We start from the raw sequence: 19,613 nt of genomic DNA, 5'->3' as shown, positions 1-19,613 counted from the left end.
GACTATCTGTTCTGTTGAGAAAGAGAAGGGCTGCTGTGAGGCAAAGCAAGTGAAGCACTGAGAAATGCAGTGCCAGTGAGTCCAAGCTGGGACAAGGCCAGCAGAGCAAGCCTGGCTATCACACAGCGCCATCATCTCACCTGGCCCCACATAGGTTCAGATAATTATACTGACAAACAAGTTTTAAATTCATCACCTTAGGCAGTTATGTCACACATAAAGTCATCTTTCTGGCCTGGTTTCCTACAGAAGCAGGGTTTATGCAAGCAAGCGTCTTGCATCTATCTGTGTGTTTCTGTCTGCTGACCTCACTTCAACTGCTTCTGAGCCCAGTGGCTAAGTTAAACCTGTTCTAATTTGAGGGCTGTGCAGAGACCTCACAGAAACTTACCTCCTTTGCATCCTTTGAAAAGAGATAGAGGAGAATGAGCTTACTAAAACTTTCACAAGGATAGTTCACCCTGAGAAACATTAGAGAATCCAAACAGGGAAGATTCCTTGGAAACCAGGCTTTTTCAATTCTCTTACACACAGATTGTAATTACTGTAGCTACTGATGGTCATGCTGACTGTGCAGATGTTGTAACACACTTACTGAAAGATTGACTTCGGCAGAACTTCACCGTCCTGACAGTGTTGGCAATCATGCGCTGGAAAGAAAAGATGGGATGCAATCAGGAAACAAGCACTGTATTTCATCATCATTTAAACGAAGCACCTAATTGTGCCTGTGCGTGAAGATATATGCCAATAAAAGAAGTCTTGTGAATGAAAATATAATTTTAAGGTTGATATTCTCATACGCAGGGTCTGATTTGCATTTACACAGGCTTTAAATGAGCATGAGTGTAATTTACATGCACTCAGAAAGCCCCTTCCCTTACTTGGATGCTGCAAAATGTTTTAACTAAGGATGAAAATCATCTCCGTCAATAAGCATTTACTTGATACCATCTTTCCATGCTAAAAAGCAAAAGAAATATCATGTGCAGTGGCTTGGAGTATGTGTACTTTTCATTTTCAGACCATCAGCTCCTAACAGCAAAGACATTTCCAGAACAGAGTCAGCAGCTAAGCAGCTTTCGTGTTTCATATCTGTTTGAGTTTGAAATGGAGCCCTCCTTGGAAATGACAGTAAAAATGATTAGATGAGAGCTATTTTCACCAATTCTCAAGCATGCCGAACTCATAGGTGGGAATGGACACTGTTAGTATTGTGGTCCTGGGCAGGTTTTATCAAACAAACATGTTAGTGTTATCTTGCACAAGTGTATCTGATCCAAATGAGAAGCAGATTCATTTTTGATGGATACTCCTACTGGCAATTCACAAAAAAGCAGAACTCACTTCAGTTCTCTTTGGCTGTGCTTGCTCTTCAGTATGCATCACTTCACTCAAGTAAGAAACTGTTGTTCAATATATTTTGCTCTGATAAATCAGATGCTATTTTGCAAAAGTTTTTAAGAAGAAATGATGCTAAGTCATGAAGCAAAACATTCCAGCTTTAATTCTGGACTGCAAGATTTTAACTGACTTTTGTAATTAACAGCACTATCCACCAGTGCTGGCTAGAATTATTCTTCACAATATTAAATAAATTGAAACTTCAGCACTGAATTCCCTTCGCAAGAAAGTTTTATTCAATCACTGATTTTTTGAACCGTTATTTCAGTTTCTTTTGCTTAAATAAAGTTTAGCAGAACAGGGAAAAGTTAACCAGAGCCTAATGTTTGCTCTAGCAAACATTTTATCATCCAGTAATCACAACAAAGTTTAGTATTTTAGCATAGCACACTTTCACAAGGCTGCTTCATACCTACTAGAAATTTTGCGTGAGATTCACAAGTTCTTATGCAACAAAATGATATATTTGTTACTAGCAAACAGTTAACCTGTATGTTCCTCAAAATTCATACACAAATATAATCTTAAGTGAAAGAGGATAAATAAATATCAGTATTATTCCAAGAATGGGAAGCACTAATGTAAAACATTCCTTCCACACACACCAGATGAATAATTTTTGACATTTTATTGCATTGTCAAGATCCAAAATGTTATGGCTGGTGGAAATGCTTAGTGATACATATTACGTTTTTGTAGACTGCACATTCTGTAATCAGATGAAATGCCATCACTCAGAAGCTGATGGAAAAAATACTTTGTAACACAAATTTACAAAAGATCATGGGAATTTGGATGAGTCTGCTTACTTTGCTTCTAAAGTCATATGGATTTACGTGTGGAAAACAGGTAGATTTCAAGTAAGAGTCACTTTCATAGTATGCTGGTTTTCATAATTCTTCAAGCCATTATTACTAAACAGATTTTCTAAGGCACTTATCTTGCAAACATTCTCACATGTGCTTAGCATTAAGCATATGAATAAGCCCCATTGACTTTGATGGAACCTCTTAAATACTCAAGGATAAGCACCCATTATAACAGTGGATTGAGACAGAACCACTGCGCATTACCGTGTTGGTTCTTCAAGTCTAACCCAATCAAAAAAAATCAAAACAACATGAACATGAAAACAGGAATGTTTCATAACTCTGTGCTTTCATGTTTGTCTCTGACAAATGTATTATTTCAAGAAGCTCTTCTCCAAAATAACTGCTTAAAGGAAAGATCATGAAGTTGGATTGGACCTGTCAACTTGATAAAGTGTCAAGAGTGTCTAACTCAAAGGAGGAGCTTTCCTAAGTACAGTTCATTCTCATGAAGATTTCTGGTGTTGCTTGATGTGCTTTCTAGTTGGATTGTCAATATATATACCCTAATTGTTAATATTGGTAAAGTTTTAAGTTTAGAAGCCTCAATTAATAATGGGCTTTGAAGCTAGGCTGTATGCTCAGGTTTTTATTAGTTTAGCATTAAGTTTCTTCGTTGAAAACTTACACTTATCAAAAAGACTGTTCTGTGAAATAATTTTACTCTTTGTTTCCTTTATGTGAGAAACATTCATAATAGTTACTGGCAAGGAAAACAGAAATAACAATGAACTCCTCTGACTTCTGGTTAAGGGCTGAAGCGCCTCGTCTCCTTCAGTTGGCTGAAAGTTTTAATTTTAAGGAGTTAGTTTGCTTGTTCCTGGTGATAATCTTATTTGATCTGTGCATTCAGAAATATCCTGGCAATGACAAAACACAAAGGAGTAAAGAAGTGGGTGTTATTGCAGAAAAAAGCAGAGGAACTCTGGCCAGAAAAGAACACTGTAGCCAAACAGGGAGATTCTGGAGTATTGTACATCCTTCAAGATCTCCTTTCACATTGCTTTTTTCAAGAGCTGTTTCACTATCTAATATAAACCCAAACTCTCCTCTTTGGAAGGTGTGAATTGGACAGAAAATCAGCACATGAAGTGAATTTTCCTTTCTGAGTCATGCAGATAAATTGGATTCTCTTCTTTTGAGGCAAGGAAACTGGAAACATACAGAGTAAATGGTCAAACAGAAGTTTAATTGCCAGCTCCTTTTTTTTTTTTTTTTTTTTCCTCTTCAGAGGATTACCTCTAGTCAATGGCTGCAAAAATAAACCTCTGTTTACTCACTGTGCTAAGAAAGACCGTTATCAGAAAGCCATACAAGACGAAATATGTATCTTTCTGAAATGAATCAACTGCATAATATAACAAGCAACTGCAACTACCAGCATGCTATATATACACAACAATACCCTTTCAAGTTTTATGCAATCTGGAATAGTGGCAGCAGGCCAGCACATTATCTTCTAATCCATTCCAAACCAAGGTTTTAAAATGTTATACATATTCATACATGCCATAGAAAACTAGTAAGGGCTTTAGTCACACACTTTTTGCATAATCTTTATGTTCCAAAAATGAAAGAATGTTTGCCCTTTTTTGCATAAGGATCAGAGTGAGAATTCTCTTTTGTTCATCTCCACAAAACCTGAAAACCAATATGCACGGATTCTCTAATCCTCATTTCACACCTGAAGGGTGAAGAAGTTTGACAAAAAGAAGAATCAGTGACCAGCATCATGGCACTGCCTTGAGCTGTCACGGCAGGTCAGCGGTTTCAGAGCACTTTTGTGACTTCTGCTCCCTCTACAGGTGCCATTTCTGAGATGCTGTGCAGTCATGCTTCATGGAGATTGTGCCAGGGAAAGTTCAGGCTGTCTGATGATTTGAAAAATGACATCAGTAAAGTTCCTAAATAACTGCATCTTCCTTCTCTCTATGAATACAAAATTCACTAGTGGCAGTTAGAGAGCAGGACTGTACAACCAAGATGGGGACAAAATTGTGCAGTCAAGAAGATAAAGAAAAATTGTATGAAGCATTGCCTGTCTCTAAGGAGAATCACAGATATATTACTACGTCCATATTAGTGCCTTACAGGTTGCAAGTTGTCCCACTTTTATTGATACTATACAGTTTGTAGGAACTAAAACATCTGGCAGCTTTTTGGGGGGTTCTTCTTCATGTGAAAAGAGGGTCATTAATGGAACTAAAAGACAAATGTGTATTCCAGATCATAAACTGTTTGCTATCTATGAATATCTTTTATCATACTTTCACCTGCTTACAGATCTCAAAATACCTTCAACCTGCCAAACTACAACTGCAGCATTCAGAAAATTTTACAAGCCTATTCATTCCTCAGTCCTCTATGACAACAGATCTTTCAGTTTGTACAGATATGTGCCTTATAAAGCATCACTTATTACTAAGTGGGGAAAAGATGCAGGTAGTTTTTACCACACAAGGTCAAAGAGAATGTGGAAGGCACATCTAAGCAACACTTGTCTATATCAGCTTTTTACAGTGAGATAGGTAGAAGAAATTCAGTATTGCTCTAAAACAATGTCTTTTTTGGTACTGAAGACAAATCTTTTACAAAACACTTATACTACTAATAGCAGAAATTTATTCTGTCTACTTACTTACAAAAGCCAGTTTCAGGCTGGATTTTAAGGGCAAATTCTCATTTCTTCCATATTCCTGCCTCCTTCATGAAACAAAGTGACATGGCAAAAAGCATAGCAAATACAAAAAGTGTTCATATTTCTGAGGCATTAAATATTGCTTGCCCACATCACGTACAGATTACCTGGATCAGCTTACAAACTTCCCTGCTTGCACATAACTATGGCTCTATCACACATTGCTTTCTCTTCCCTGGTTTACCTTCCCTATCTCCTGTTCATCACAGCCACTCCTAGCTAAGAGATTTCCATGGGGATCAGGAGATGGGCAAGGGGAAGAAGGAGCAGGGAGTCACAAAGATAGCAGCAGGTAAAAGTTGGTGATGCTCTGTGGAGCAACGTCCCCTCAACATTGCCAATACCACAGTTTTGCCACTGCACCTCTGAAAAGACTGATTCACAGAGAACTGCAGCAGGAAAAATTGGACTTAGTTCCTTTCCCTTCTAATCTGACTTTCTAAAAATAAGCAAACAAATTAGGCTTATGTGTTTAACATCAATCTGTTTTCCCCTCTTCCTCTGAGTAATTTTGTCAAATTTGAGAAAAAGCCCAAAGTTTCAATCATAAGGAAGTTCCTACCAATTTCTGTGAAAACACAGAGCTATGGAGAAGGATCACATAAAGGGCCTCTTCTGTCCCCTTTAGGGAAAAGGCTGTAAGTTCCTATGTTATGACAAAAGCCTATTCGTGCAGAATTCCGCAGCCATGAAGAAAGCACACAAGCCCCAGCCACGAGGAAAGCCCCGAGCAGAGCTCAGGCAGCCATGGTGCAAAAACTCTGAGGAAATCAGGCCTCACAATTTCTGGCACTGACGGAATTCCTGGCTCAGACACTGCCTGACAGCTCCTGTATGTTTCAAGATGCATCGTTTAATATAAACAACAGCAGGAACATCAGGAAACATATAAGATTTAAAGGAAGCTTCAGTTTCAGCTGAAGGTTGCCACCAGATCAAACTTCTGCTTTTGGCTGCCAGTTACAGGAATAAAGTTGTCAGCAGCACATCAGCTGTCGGGATCAGAGCTCTGTGGTGAGAATGCAGATACAATGCCAGCTGCTGTTCTCAGTTTCATCACTGCTTACACAAGAAATGGAGAGACCAATCTCCTACAGCAGAAAATGGCACCACCAGTGGGAACTACCTGGACATTTTTATTCATAAATTTAAGCAAGCGTCAAAGTTAAGTTCAAGGGAAATCATTTTGCAAAGAATGAAGATGTTTTAGACAGATCAGTAATAGAATGGTTCCTAGCAATATTTAGGGATACCTCCATTTGGAGCAGAATAGCGTGCGCTAGAACAAACATGCAGAAATGACAAATAGCAGGTCATAATTCCTGTGATGAAATCTGGTTTCTACTTTTCTCCTGAAAAGAGTAGAATAACATCACAGAACTACTTTGATTTTATACTTGATAAAGAGTATCTTTATTTACGAGTTATCTGACTGAATGGTCTTGTCTTGTCTTCACTAGTTAATAGCTGGCAATTATTTGTGGATATGATTGTTGTAAGCTTAACATAAGTAGGTGGTAGTGACTGAGTTTTAACAGTAGGTTTTTTTTTTGCTTGACCTGATGGCACAGGCAAAAATCTAAAAACTGCCAGGCTCACATTAGGATTTGAATGAGTTATGTTAGTGCAATCCAAATACATGCTGTTTTGAAGAGCTAAGTGTTGAGAGAAGCAATAGACACAGGCAGAATAGCCAGTAGAGAGCAGTAAAAAAGCACAATATACACCTGTAGTAAGGCCTGGAGAAAAAGAAGAAAGAGCCTTTAGGTACAGTACTAACTAAAGAAAGGCTTAGAGGTCTGAGCAAGGAGAACATTCCTTGCCCTCATGTGTGGAGGAGCATGAGATATTTTAATTCTTTGAAAAATAAACGGCATCAAAAATAAAACAACTGAACTTCAGTTTCCTCTCCTAAGTGAAATAGTTGAAGCTCAGATTACTGATCAAAACAGGTAATACTATATTCATTCAGTATAAAATTTTGTTTCAAACTTTTGGGTGCTACTAGTAAAACCACGTTCTGATTTGTTTCTTGTTCTACTTTGAAGATAAAGGTATGTGCAGATATGAGTGAGAAGGGCAGATCTGCAGCAGCCTACATATAGGTCAGTTTAAGTTTAAGTTTCACTCTTGGCCCTGGGACATGTAAGTAGGCCAAGCAAGGTAGAGAACCAGTGATTTAGATGGTTCTAACAATACCGTTACCATCCCCATCTTTTGGTGGGGCTCCAGTCAAGTCTGAGATCCCTTTGTATTACCACAAATACTTCTCATCTACACTTATTTATATTTATCTGTCTAATAAGTACAGGCAGTCTAGGAAAAAGTCATTTGCCCCAGGCAGAAAAGCTCAGGGCCTTAGGAAGGAATTGTTAACAGCGTCTGCATATGCAATTACATATTTCATTACTGAAAAGTGAGGTCAGGCCCTTACACAGGCATTAGTACAACCATTTACACACATGAGAGTCTCAGCTAAGTAGAATGGCATTTCCACCCTAGGACTCATTGATAATCACTTTTCTATGAAGCTTTCTAAAGAGCTTAAAGTTCTCATTTTTTTTTTCCATTTGGAAAAAGATCACAGCTCACAACGCTCCTCTGGAGTGCAGTGGATGTGGTTGCTGTAGTACTTAGAACAAGTAGACACAGGTGCCACAGTAGATAGATACAGTCTAGCACTGCTGAATGTAGTTTAACTGCAGACAGAGAAAGTCAAGGTTTGGTTTTGCAAGGTTTGGTTGCTCATAGTTGAGCATGGCTAACCCTGGGACTCAGATCTATGTGCCATTAATCACATTAATTGAGAATGTGGCCTTAGTAGCCAAGAAAATTTCTTCTCACTACTGAAAAACTTGAGTTTCAGTCAAGATCTCTCCTATGCGTGCCTGCAGTTTTTGACAGTGTTTGAAATGATGAGAGCTTGGGTGCAGAATTTAAAATAAATTAAAAAAAAAAATCAAACCTATTGTCACTGATCTCTTTCCAAAAGGAAAGCAAACAAGTCATAGAAAACTCTTTCCACTTGTTAAAGTAGAAATAAGATGTACATGTTCTGTATTAAAGCTCCTTTCACTCTCGGAGGAGCAATGCAGAACTGCCCCAGCCCGAGGCAGTTCAGTCTTGTTTGAAGGAACAGCAGTTAAATCACAGCATGGTCTCAAACTGGCTGTTAAAAGCCGCCTCTAACAGCTCTGCTTCCCGTCACTGCTGCTGCCTCTCCTAGGAAACATTCTGGCTGTGCACGGCTCAGTGGGCAGTTTCTTTTCTACCTCCATGAGGTTTTCCAGAAATACAGAGGGCACAGGCTCTGTGCACAATGCACTATTGTTGCCAGCTCTAGGAGCTGCCTTCCCTTCCTCTGGCTCTAGAAGTCATTGCTGCAAAATTCGCTCTTGAAGAGGAGAATAAGAAGGCTTTTTCTTTTCTTTTTTTTTTTTTTTTTTTAATTTTCATCCCACAACCATCATTTCAAGAATGTAATACATACCATCTTTTCGAAGTTTACTAGATTGTCGGTGAGTGTCTTATTTCCCTCATGAGTAAACGTCATGTCTGTATGGGAATAAAAGACACATTAAAGCCCATAACTGAATCATGGCATACAGAAACAATGGAACAGAAACAAAACAACAGAACGTTTTATCTATTTCTTACAACAATCAAAGCAGCTATAAAAGTAAAACATTTAGGCTTTCATTTACAGCATTTCTGAGGCTAGTAAAATTGAGGTATAATATTCAGATGCACCAAAGCATTTTTTCCTGACTCTGTGTCACACTTTTTGTAACGGAAAAAGATCATACCCCACACTGAGATTGATTTTTGCTTTTTCTTGCTGCTTTTTACTCTGACTCTTCAAATATTTGACAAATAGCTTTCAAGTTAATAGTTCTGGTAGCATACAAGCTTACCTTTTATAAGTAGAGGCATGAAAGGAATTATTGGAGGATCCAATTTAGCTACTGTCAGTCTGTAGGCCCTATGGTTTCTTGATGGATCCTTAAGAAAAAAATAAAATAATTAGTAATATGTATTATTACATGTATTAAGACACTGTATGCATTCATTTAGATGCCATGGCATTTATTAAAATCGCTATTTTCTCGTGCGGCTTTAAAAGTGCATCTGCAAGCTAAGCCTTTTATCATTTTCCCATTCCATTTACATGCTGAACACAAACATTTTTCATGCCAAATAGCAAGGGAAGAGGTGATTATGAAAAAATTGTTTATAAAAGGACCGAAGATTTTACCTCCTCCATTGCAGCTGCAGAGCCAGTATTGCATATGCTGTAACATTAAATGCATTGCCTGGAAAAATCCAGGTTGTAAAATATAATTTCCCACATGTGCTATCGGAAAACATGCAATAAAGCTTTTCAGAGTTTCTCAGTTTAACTTTGAGTGATACATACGTTCTCTCAGAGTAGGTTCCTAAGAGTATAATTTATTAGTCATACATACTTGTTTTAGCAGCTCTAAAATGGGATTATAAACTTCTTAAAGTCAAACAAGGGCATATAAAATGTTCTGAATCAAGGAATTCAAATCAGTTACTCAGAAACTGAATTAGCTCAGATTGTGCACAGAATAAGGGATCTATTGCTATTCACCATTAAGCTTTCAAATTCTGCATAGATCTTCTTGAACTTGCTTGGAAGTTTCTGTTAATGAAAAACAAAAATAGCAAACCTTAATTAAATCCAATTAGTACAGTAATTTTACTGTAAATGCTAGTTCCTTCTACAACGCCCTAAGTCAGGAAAGTGCTCTTTTTGCCAGATATTTCTAACAATGTGCTAATCTAAAATACAACATGTCTCCTAGCAACCGGCTTATAAATAGAGACGGGACCAGCCATGAAACCTGCATCCTGATCTAAATCCCAACTTGAATGTACTCCTATGGGATGTTTAGATTCAGATTTTTGTTTGGTTTACATTGCCATCACTGAATTCAGAATGGAAGTGGAAGTTTAGTGAGTGGCTTCAGGACGTTCCCCACTATAGTCTATCTCAAAATATAAATTAAACACAGCTTGTGAAGGGGTGGCTCAGCTTCATCATTCATACCTACAAGGAACTGCCCTCACAACATTCAAGTCCATCCCTAGGCATTTCCAGAAGGTTTTCTGGTCATGACAATACATCAGCATTCTTGATGTGCCCAGCAGCCTCTAGTGCTTTCTAGACTATAAGTTAATGAATAGATTTTAGCTCACAGTACCAACACTAATAAATGTGGCCAGTTGGTTGCACAGCAAATAGGATGAAATGGCTGTTAGTAAATATTTTTCCCTCTCATACTATTATATTACATATATAGTATACTATGCTAGTAATAGACACATTAAATGATATTTTTCTATAAAGACAATAAGATGTGTTATAAATTATTCAGAAATCAGAGTGACTTTTAATGCACACTCAGACAATGTCAGCTTTCTCGTTTTGATAAACTAATATTGGCAGCGAGCAACATTTAAAGATTATGAGACTTTATGGTGCAGAGATGATTTTTTTTAGTACTTTCTACATTTGGAGTGCGTGCCCTAGCAAGATATTTACAGTGTGCCACAGCAAGGGCCTAATTTTTAATGATGTGTGTGAACAACTGTCTGCCTCGTTTGCATATGCATGCAGATTAGGTATTTGTGAAATAAGTGGTATAATTGGACATTTGCACCTGCAAATATCTAATTTGTGCGTGCAACTAATGTAAATGCATGACAATACAGCAAAAATCAGGTCTTTATACATTTGGTTTTTAGCATAATCTGTACACATGTAAGGTTTAAACATCAAGCTGCAGAGATTCTCCTGGCAAACTGACTGACTGCCCTACACAACCAGTGTGATAACGTTTCCTGAGCTCAGGTTCACTAATGCTAACAGACAACGTGTGTCCCCCACAGCTCAGAACCTGCATCCGTTTCATACTGCTGAGGTAACTCCAGGTACCTCTTCTGTCTTCATACAGTGTCTCTACTGCCTTGGCTCTCCCAACTACCCCTCTCTCTACCCACAAATGAAAGTTCATTATTTTTTGGAACTAATCTGCAAATCTTTGATTTCAGCACTGATTCCATATACTACTTTCAACATGTACTACTGCAGATTGAGCTGGTGCTTTCTCAGACATGTTAGTCTAAATTCCTTTTTTAGGTGTTTAAATTCTGGTCTCAGTTGCATCGTGCCAACTATTTCCATTTCTAATGAAGGAAGTACATACACATTCAAATCTGCACTGCTTCTGACAACCAGAATGTTCCTAGTGGTTACACATGCTTACTGTCTCATCCTGCTGGATGCTGCCCTTTCTAGATGCTCACAAAGAAAAGAACAAAGCCACAGAAACAAGTGGAAGCTCTGAGAGTGCAGATCAAATTGACAGTAATCAAGGGGACATACCAGAGAGAAAAACAGAATCCATATGTTATTACGGTAGCAGAGTCCATATAGGGATCAGAAAATAATATGTGCAAATAGAGGATGGATTTTAGAGAACAACATGTGAGTGAACTCAACAAATGGCTAGTTAAGGCAACGAGGGGATGGGCTGATGTAAGAGGCTGCACTGCTTATCCTGTTGGATGATTTAGTTACTAAAGCTGGTGCTGTCACACTTGTTAACTGATTGTGAGCACTGAGCACACCTACAGGTATACTGCCTTATCAGTAAAAATCATTACCCTAAGTTAAAGGCTTCTGCTCAGGACCTGAATTATTAGATCTAGTATTTCCTATAATAAAGTCGTAACATGTTTTTGCTAACTAAAAGCAGGCATACCAGTCAAACTTCTTGGAAATGGGCTGTAGCTACGACTTACCTCCCATGTCAGTGAAAGACGGCTCACGGCAACATTACTCAGTCCCATAATAATAGCGAAAAAGGAATTCAGATTTTTGTATTCTTTACAGCTGAAACACAAAGTTTTAAGTTGTAAGCATCAGTAGGAACAGAAGTACACAAGACAACCTGAAGGGAGCTAAGCCAGAAACCCAAAATAACCTGACAGGAGCTTTGCAGCTCTGACCAGCAATGCACCATTACTCTGCTATGGCATTAATTCACTGTGAGACTTCTTTACTCTCCCTCTTAAAACAACCTCCTGCTCCTACTTCACTGTGTGCCAGCATCTGCAAGACATTAAAGGAGTCTTTGAAGTTCCTTCCCATCCAGAAGGACAGTATCGGATCTGGGCTCAACCCAGACCCCAGAAATACCAGTGGAAGCAACTGCTTTAGAATCCCATTTGCAGAAGAACTTGCTGACAGCTTCCAAAAACAGCTATGAATGCTGGAGGCTGTCCCTAGAAGATCTTCCTTGCAGTTTACAAGGGCACTGTGTCTTTTTAAAGAGAAGACCAGCTGTCTAGAGATGCCTGTGTGTCAATGATTTCTTGCTGTGTATGGCTTCTAAATAGTACTTGTATATTGTGGAACTTTTTAGGATGGTTCAGGCAAAGAACTACCATTTGCTACCAGCATCATTAATGAGGTCCGGGGCAGTCGGAGCTCTAGGTCAACCTTTATCCCTAATGCAATGGAGAATTGTTGTTACCAGCCAGAAAAGCTGGAAAACGTAACTTATGTAATTATGTATTATGTAATTACGGAAGATTCAGTACACCATACGCAGGAGTCGGCACAGTCAAGCTCTGACAGGAGAAGCTCAAACAGTTCCTTGACCGTGACTGCACTGCATGGCTCATTTACTCAGTGGGGACGGAAGACAGAGAATAAAGCCACACAAATCTGCATCTTACAAGGTTCCTGCAAATAACTTGCTGTTTTCCACAACTAATTCCCAAAATCTGATTTCAGAATCTCAGTCTCTGCTTCTTTTGCTGTTTTCAAAGAAAGCTTCCACAAGATTTAACCTACATTTCTCAGATGGTTTGAGAATTTCAATTAACTACTGACACTCTTAGCTCCTCTGAGGCATCCTCAGCTCCACATAAAATTAGTATAATCATCATACGCTACTGTCTGACTCTATAAATGCCACATGAGCTCTGCTCTTTCTGTCCCTCTGTTTCACCAGACTTGATATATTGAAGAGGTGAGTCCTTTAGATCTGGACCTCGCTTGTGTCTACCCGGTGTGAGCACTGAGCGTATGAAAAAATCTCTCCCCACCTGATGGTCTGCCTGTAGGAGACTGCTGCACACTCACAGAGTCTGGCAGAGCTGCTTATACAAATTCTCCCACATCAGATTAGGGACAGCCAAGTAAGATTGGTGAAGATAAGCTGAAATGCTAAAGCTACTCCAACTTATTGTGACTAGAGCAAGTTAGGGAGAGCCTTGTTAGTGGATCTGAGGGGAAATAAGGATGAAAAGCAACCAAGATAGGTTGTTGGTGATAAGCTCTTCCCGAAGCACAACTAAATCCAGAAAAGGAGATCTGTCTGCAGTTTGTGATGCTGAGAATAAATTCTGGCATAATAAAAATAATTAGTAGCACACATCAGTAGTGCTCAAATGCAGGCAGCTGCAAAACTGTCTGCAATATACAATTTGAATTTATCTTTCCTTTTAAAAAGGAAAAGTTTGCTAAATATCCTGCTAAGCAGTGCCATTTGACTAAGACCCTAGAATCAACCTAGGTTTAAGATTCTGTGTACCAAATGTTCTGTAAATTCTGCGGGCTCTACACTGAATAGCTTAGTTCCAAATAGAGGAACACTGTAACGAGAAACAGTGCAGTGTGGCACCACTGGCAGCGGTGCATACGTTCTGCCTGCAAAATGTCAGTAAGTGGATTCTCCACAAGCACCATGGTGTGTTTGGAGCAGAGGTTCCTCAGCCTCCCAGAAATGACTGTATTGGAAACAACTTTGCATTACTACAAATTGTCAACATGTATATAAACAAACATATGCTCTTGTCTCCAGCACAAGTATGGTTAAAATTTCTCAGTACTTACATGAGCAGATTTATCTTATTGTCTCTGCACACACACATACCCTTCAAAAATTTCTTAGAGGTTCCTTGGGCTTATAATACATGCAGGTGTAGGGAAAGAACAATTTTCAAAAACTAGGTGAAAGTGTCTGAGTGTAGTGATGCACAGGAAAGTTTCTAAATAGCCTGTGGGTGTATCTGCAAAGAGGAAATGCATACAGTGTCTGTGGCTATCCACAAAAGTTTGTGCAAGTACTTCCTAGAAGGCCTTTCAAATGCAGTTACTGTGGGAAGAAATCTGCAGGAAACATGGTTTGCTTCTTCTCATTGTTTCAGAGTTTGATCCTACAATGGCTGGAGGGAAAAGATGAACCTGGTAACCTCCACATCCTTTCCCAGCAGATGCAAAGGCAACAACAGCTTCTGGAACTGACAACACGTGTGCACAGCACTGGGAGCCAGGGCTTGGCACCAGGCAATACACAGCACAGGGTGTGCTGGGGGCAGATGTAGAGCAATGTGCCTCCTGCAATGGTATCTGGGCCCCCTGTCACAGAATTGAAACAGGGCTCTCAACAACTGCTATCTTTGAAAATTGGTATATGCAAGGCATCTTGTTACCACCTGCCATGCAAGATGAATTGTGCAGCACTGAACTGCACCAGACACTTTTCTAATGAGCCTTTTAGCTCCAGGTAGGGTAAAGGTCTCAAGGGTCTTTGCAAGCAAAGCTTCCTTACAGATCTTGCCTGGAGGCCTAGGCCCCCAGCTGCTGATTCAGTTTCTTGGCTTTCTCTCCCCTCAGACTTGGGTGCAGTGTTTGTCTCAGGCGTGCTATAGCACTTGTTACTACAGCAGCCCCGCGCCGGGGGCAGGAGCCTGGCAGAACTTCCCAGTGCCTTTCCCACCCTGCAATCAGTCCTGCCTGCTCCGTCTGTGCTTCGGCAGATCTTGTGCTTTGGCTTTCTCTGCATCCAGGAGACAAAGAGGGCTCGGCAGAGCAAGCCACTTTTAGCTATTTATTTTTAGCATTGTAGCGATACCAGAAACATGGAAGTAAACAGGAGGTTGTCAAGCTGTTGTAAATAGCATAGGGCTAAACTCATGACACTGAGGAACTCACTGGCTAGGGCGGCTTATTAAGGAGATATTTAACTGTATTTTTCAGGTACTTGATTTCAAGTGTTTATGGAAATGACTATTGTATCTCAATTTCCCATATTTCACCATTTCCCTGCTACACGCCTCTGAGCTCAGCAGAGGCCCCAGCTCCCTGTGCTGTGTGCGGCTGCCACTGCCCTCTCCCGGCTGCAGGATCATGGAATATGCAGCACGCTTATTTTTAGAAACTAAAGAGGTAAATGCTGTTCACTGTTCTGCACAGAAACCTGATCCTGCATGCACACTGCCAGATTTTGAAAATCTTCAGCTTCTTGGAACCCCCAGCCTCCAAAGGGCCTGAAGCAGATCCCAGGAAGGAAGCAGCACTGAGGAGCAGGGCTCAGCCCGCAGCAGAGCAGGATGCTGAGCCATAGTTTTGATGTGAACACTGATTTCAGCCATGTGGAATCACGAACTGTGAGGACAGAGACATCACAGCTGTAATCTCTTCACACTACTTCACCAAGGAGTGCAACATATGTTAAAATTCATGGTTTACCAACAAATAAGGACTGCTTCGTTCTGTAACACTGCTTAAAGTCTCCACTCACAACACCCAAAGTCTGAGACAGATGCTAAGAACAGCAGCTCCTCAGTGAATTTAGTTCAGACACTGAATGACAGGTGAGAAGTGTAATAAATATATTGCAAAGTGCAAAGGAAGAAGGTAACAGTGATCACCACCTGCAGCTGCACAAGCCTCATCATCTCAATACTATATCCTTTACTAAAATTAGTTTTTCCTAATGTGCTTAAGGGTAAATGATGGATTCTCTTAGGGAGCTGAAGTATATATTTACTCACAAACTCGATGTGAAAGCATAGCCCTAAAAATCCAGAGATTTTCATAAATAAAGGATCAATGAAGAGTAAGACAGAAATATGTATACCACTTCTATACCACACGGTAAGGAAACAGAATTATTGAATAAAAACGTTTTAACCTCTGAACGCGTGGCTTCTTGGAAACAAAAACAAACAAACAGAAAAAGGACAGTAGCAACAAATTTACTATATTCAGTCTCATTTCCAACTCATAGATGATTGTGTACTTACTGGGCAGCTATCTTAATATATTTCTTCAGTAGCTGCACACGCTTGCTGAGTTGAGAGCAAAGACAAATCTCAGTGACCACCCAGAACTGAATTTCATTAAATCTTCTTAAAAATAAATCCAGATTTGCTGTGGTCTTTTTGAAATTGTGCCTTCCAAAAGTGTGATAGATCAGTTCCAGCTAGGAAAAAGAAAAGCGTTTAGTTTTTTTCTTAGAAATCTTATACTTTGGACAGTGGAAAGAAGGTAAAAACAGTAACCAGGTAAGTATCTATTTCCTACACTAGCCTGAAACTTGCTCTGCAGTTTACATTTATTGTTGCACTGATTACAAGAACTTTGGTTCCAATCCAACAGTCAATAGCTGAAGCATACTAAAAGCATAACTATAGATTATGCATAAATAGCTTAATATCTTGAATAAAATGTACTTAAACAGCATGTGTTTGGGAGAAGTTTTACAGAAAAGATGCAAAGATAAAATCAGACAAAGAATGCCTCATGCTTTCAAAACTTGTAGGCAGTATTTTTGAAAATCAAAATCAGAGATTTGCAGGTACTGAACATACCTACCATACAACGCACCAATTAAACATTTCCTGACAGATTCTAAATCTGAATAGATGGACTTTTTTTTTACCTCATGCACACAGTTGAAGAGCTCCCAGTCATAAATTGTCATCTGATGTGCGAGGTCTTTGGAGCTCATCAGCTCAAACGTTCCAACCGTACCAACTGATGGTCCCTCTTGTTCTGGTAATGGTGCCTACAAACAGAAAAAATATTTTAGAAATGCTAAATTACGTGATTGGAGCTTTTCTTCCATAACGTTTCTGTTTGTTTGTTTGTTTCCAGTGTGACCATTTCCCTGCGCCTGCATCTAATAGGAAAACTGAAATTTGCTGTTTTGCACAGGCTGGCATTAGGAAAAGAGAAGTCGTATGCAAAAATCAGTATCCACTATGCAGAGGATGCTGAGTGAAATTCTAAAATTACTTCAGAGGTACTGTAGGGAAGTAAGAGAGACTGTTGTCAGTATGTTATTCTTAGCATTGTTCTAGAATTTGAAGCCAGAAATAATGTGCATTTTGCTCCTTAAGCATGCTTATTTGTTTAGGAGCATAGGTCTGTTCACAAAGCTTTTGTTATCAATTTCCTCTTTCACGTACACAAACAACTGAGTCACAAAGCACAAGCCAGATACTTTTGTAAATTACTGACCATACCAATGCGAATTATTACACCCACCATATTTCAGAAATCTGCAGTGATTGCAAGATCTTCTGCTCATTTATGTGAGGCATTTAAAACATGCTCATACTTTCTCTTTGTCAGTACCGCGATGCACTGTTACCTGATTGCAAAACTCCTCATTACAGTAATGAAAATTATAAACACGCGGTCTTATAAGAAAGAATTCTTTATACCATTCAAGTATAAAGTATTTTTGAAAGACAATTCCATACCATCCAATAAAAGAAATGTGATCTACGGTGTTGCACATAAGTAGACCTTACACTGAAGAGATTTAAAACATGGCTTGAGATCAAGGCACTTTTGAAGTAACCTGCTGTATATATTAAGGTCAACACATTTGAGCCAGCCCCGGCTAAACACTAACAAACAATCTTGCAAGTTCACATGCATTCTGAAATTTCCATTGGGAAAACATCAGTAAAGCTTCTTGCAAACCCACGTTTTAATTGTTTTGTTTCCAGGAGAGGGCAGTAGAGTTCACTCACAAGTTTCTCTATGTCTTACAAGGTCTTTGTTAGTTAATTGCAGAGCAGGGAATTGTCAACAGGCTCCTTTCTGAGTAGCAACTGAATAGAGTCTGGAAGATTAACAGGCCATATTTACGTACTGTAGCACTAAAATTGAGCTTATTAAATCAACTGTCTTCTATAAAGGAATATTCTATTACCTACAGAAAAAAAAGTGGCTGGATTAATACATCAACAATACACAGTATTGTAGCTTTATTTCTGTTTGAGTTCTTGCTAGGGAAAGCCTTTATATCAAATACCATCATATACAGATATGATGTTATTTAAATATACATATCATTAAAAATAATTAAACTTACCCACAGACATTATTGCCTTTAAATATCCATCTACAGTTTTTTAAATAAAGTATTTAAGTATAACATTATCTTAAGAAAAACCTCAGGACAGCCATCAACCTTACAGCCTGGAATTTGCACAAACCCAAAAGTTTCTTCAGTTGAAGACAAAGTATGAATGAAAAATACAGTTATGTGTAGAAAATCTTATTGCGTGGAAATTTGTGGAATAAGACTTAGGGCTTATTTCCCCTATTTGGAGACAAATACAGCATAGCTGTTACCATAACAAACACATGTTTTCCAAGGCTAGGAAAGAAGCACATAGATGTAAACTCACTGCATGCTTGCAAATTTGTCTGACCCAGAACAATATTCACATGGGAACTGTCAAGTGCAATACAAATAAATGCACCCACATAGGCTGCAGCAAGAAATGAGAATATAAAAGGATTAAATTGGGAGGGAGGAAGGTCATAAGATTTTTGAAGTTGTTTATACCTCTTTGAAAAAATGCAGTTGATAAGGAGATGAATTCTGTCATGCAGTGCTGAGAGCTTCATACAAGGTGCTGAGTGTTCACCCGTAGTTCCTATCGAAGCCTGTCCAATTGACAAAGACTAGCACACTGCAGTCCTGTAGCTGCTCAGAGCTCATTGTAGCATTTGGAGCACTTAGACTTGTTTGAGTTGGAAGAGACCTTCAAAGGCAATCTGGTCCAACTCTCCTGCAGGGACACTACAGCTACATCAGGTTGTTCAGAGCCCTGTTCAGCCTGACTTGAATGTCTCCAAGGCCAGGTAATCTACCACCTCTCTGGGCAACCCATGCCAGTGCCTTACCACCCTTATTGAAAAAACTTCCTTATGTCCAATCAAAATATCCCCTCCGTTACTTTGAATCCATTTCCCATTGTCCTATCACAACAGACCCTGCTGAAGAGTCTGTTCCCTTCTTTCTCACAAATGCCCTTTAGATACTGAAAAGCTGCTTTCAGGTCTTCCCGGAACCTTCTCTTCTCCAGGCTGAACAGTCCCAGCTCTCTCAGCCTCACATGGGATGTGTTCCATCCCTCGGATCGTTTTTGCATCCCTCCTCTGGACCTGCTCCAACAGGTCCACGTCTCTCCTATACTGAGGACTCCACATCTGGACACAGTACCCCAAGTGAGGTCTCGCCAACACAGAACAGAGGGGCAGGATCATCTCCCCTGCCCTGCTAGCCACAGTTCTTTTGATGCAGCCCAAGATAAAATTGTCCTTCTGGGCTGCAAGGGCACGTTGCTGGCTCACGCCCAGCTTACCATCTACCAGAACCCCAAAGTCCTTTGGCAGTGCTGTGCTCTGTTCTTACATTACACCCTCCAGCTTGCACTGATAGTTGGGGTTGCCATGACCCGGGTGCAAGACCCTGCACTTGGATTTGTTGAGACTCATGGGGCTCTCCTGGTCT

At 39.5% G+C, this 19,613-nt stretch overlaps 1 protein-coding gene across 4 annotated transcripts in view; it reads right to left on the bottom strand.

Annotated features, from left to right (window-relative positions):
• Nucleotides 1-19,613, bottom strand: part of RAPGEF4 (Rap guanine nucleotide exchange factor 4) — a 144,530-nt gene that overhangs the window by 3,660 nt on the left and 121,257 nt on the right. For all 4 annotated transcript variants that reach the window (XM_048952744.1, XM_048952745.1, XM_048952747.1 and 1 more), the window contains 7 exons: nt 16,737-16,862; nt 16,099-16,277; nt 11,803-11,893; nt 9,587-9,637; nt 8,886-8,973; nt 8,462-8,526; nt 596-650 (listed from right to left, as the gene is read on the bottom strand). In XM_048952744.1, the coding sequence (XP_048808701.1) occupies nt 596-650; nt 8,462-8,526; nt 8,886-8,973; nt 9,587-9,637; nt 11,803-11,893; nt 16,099-16,277; nt 16,737-16,862 (655 nt within the window). The remainder of the gene's footprint in view (nt 1-595; nt 651-8,461; nt 8,527-8,885; nt 8,974-9,586; nt 9,638-11,802; nt 11,894-16,098; nt 16,278-16,736; nt 16,863-19,613) is intronic.

The sequence above is a fragment of the Lagopus muta genome, chromosome 8 (genome assembly GCF_023343835.1).
Source record: "Lagopus muta isolate bLagMut1 chromosome 8, bLagMut1 primary, whole genome shotgun sequence".
Lineage (NCBI taxonomy): Eukaryota > Metazoa > Chordata > Aves > Galliformes > Phasianidae > Lagopus > Lagopus muta.
This window is presented reverse-complemented; position numbering and strand designations above follow the sequence as displayed.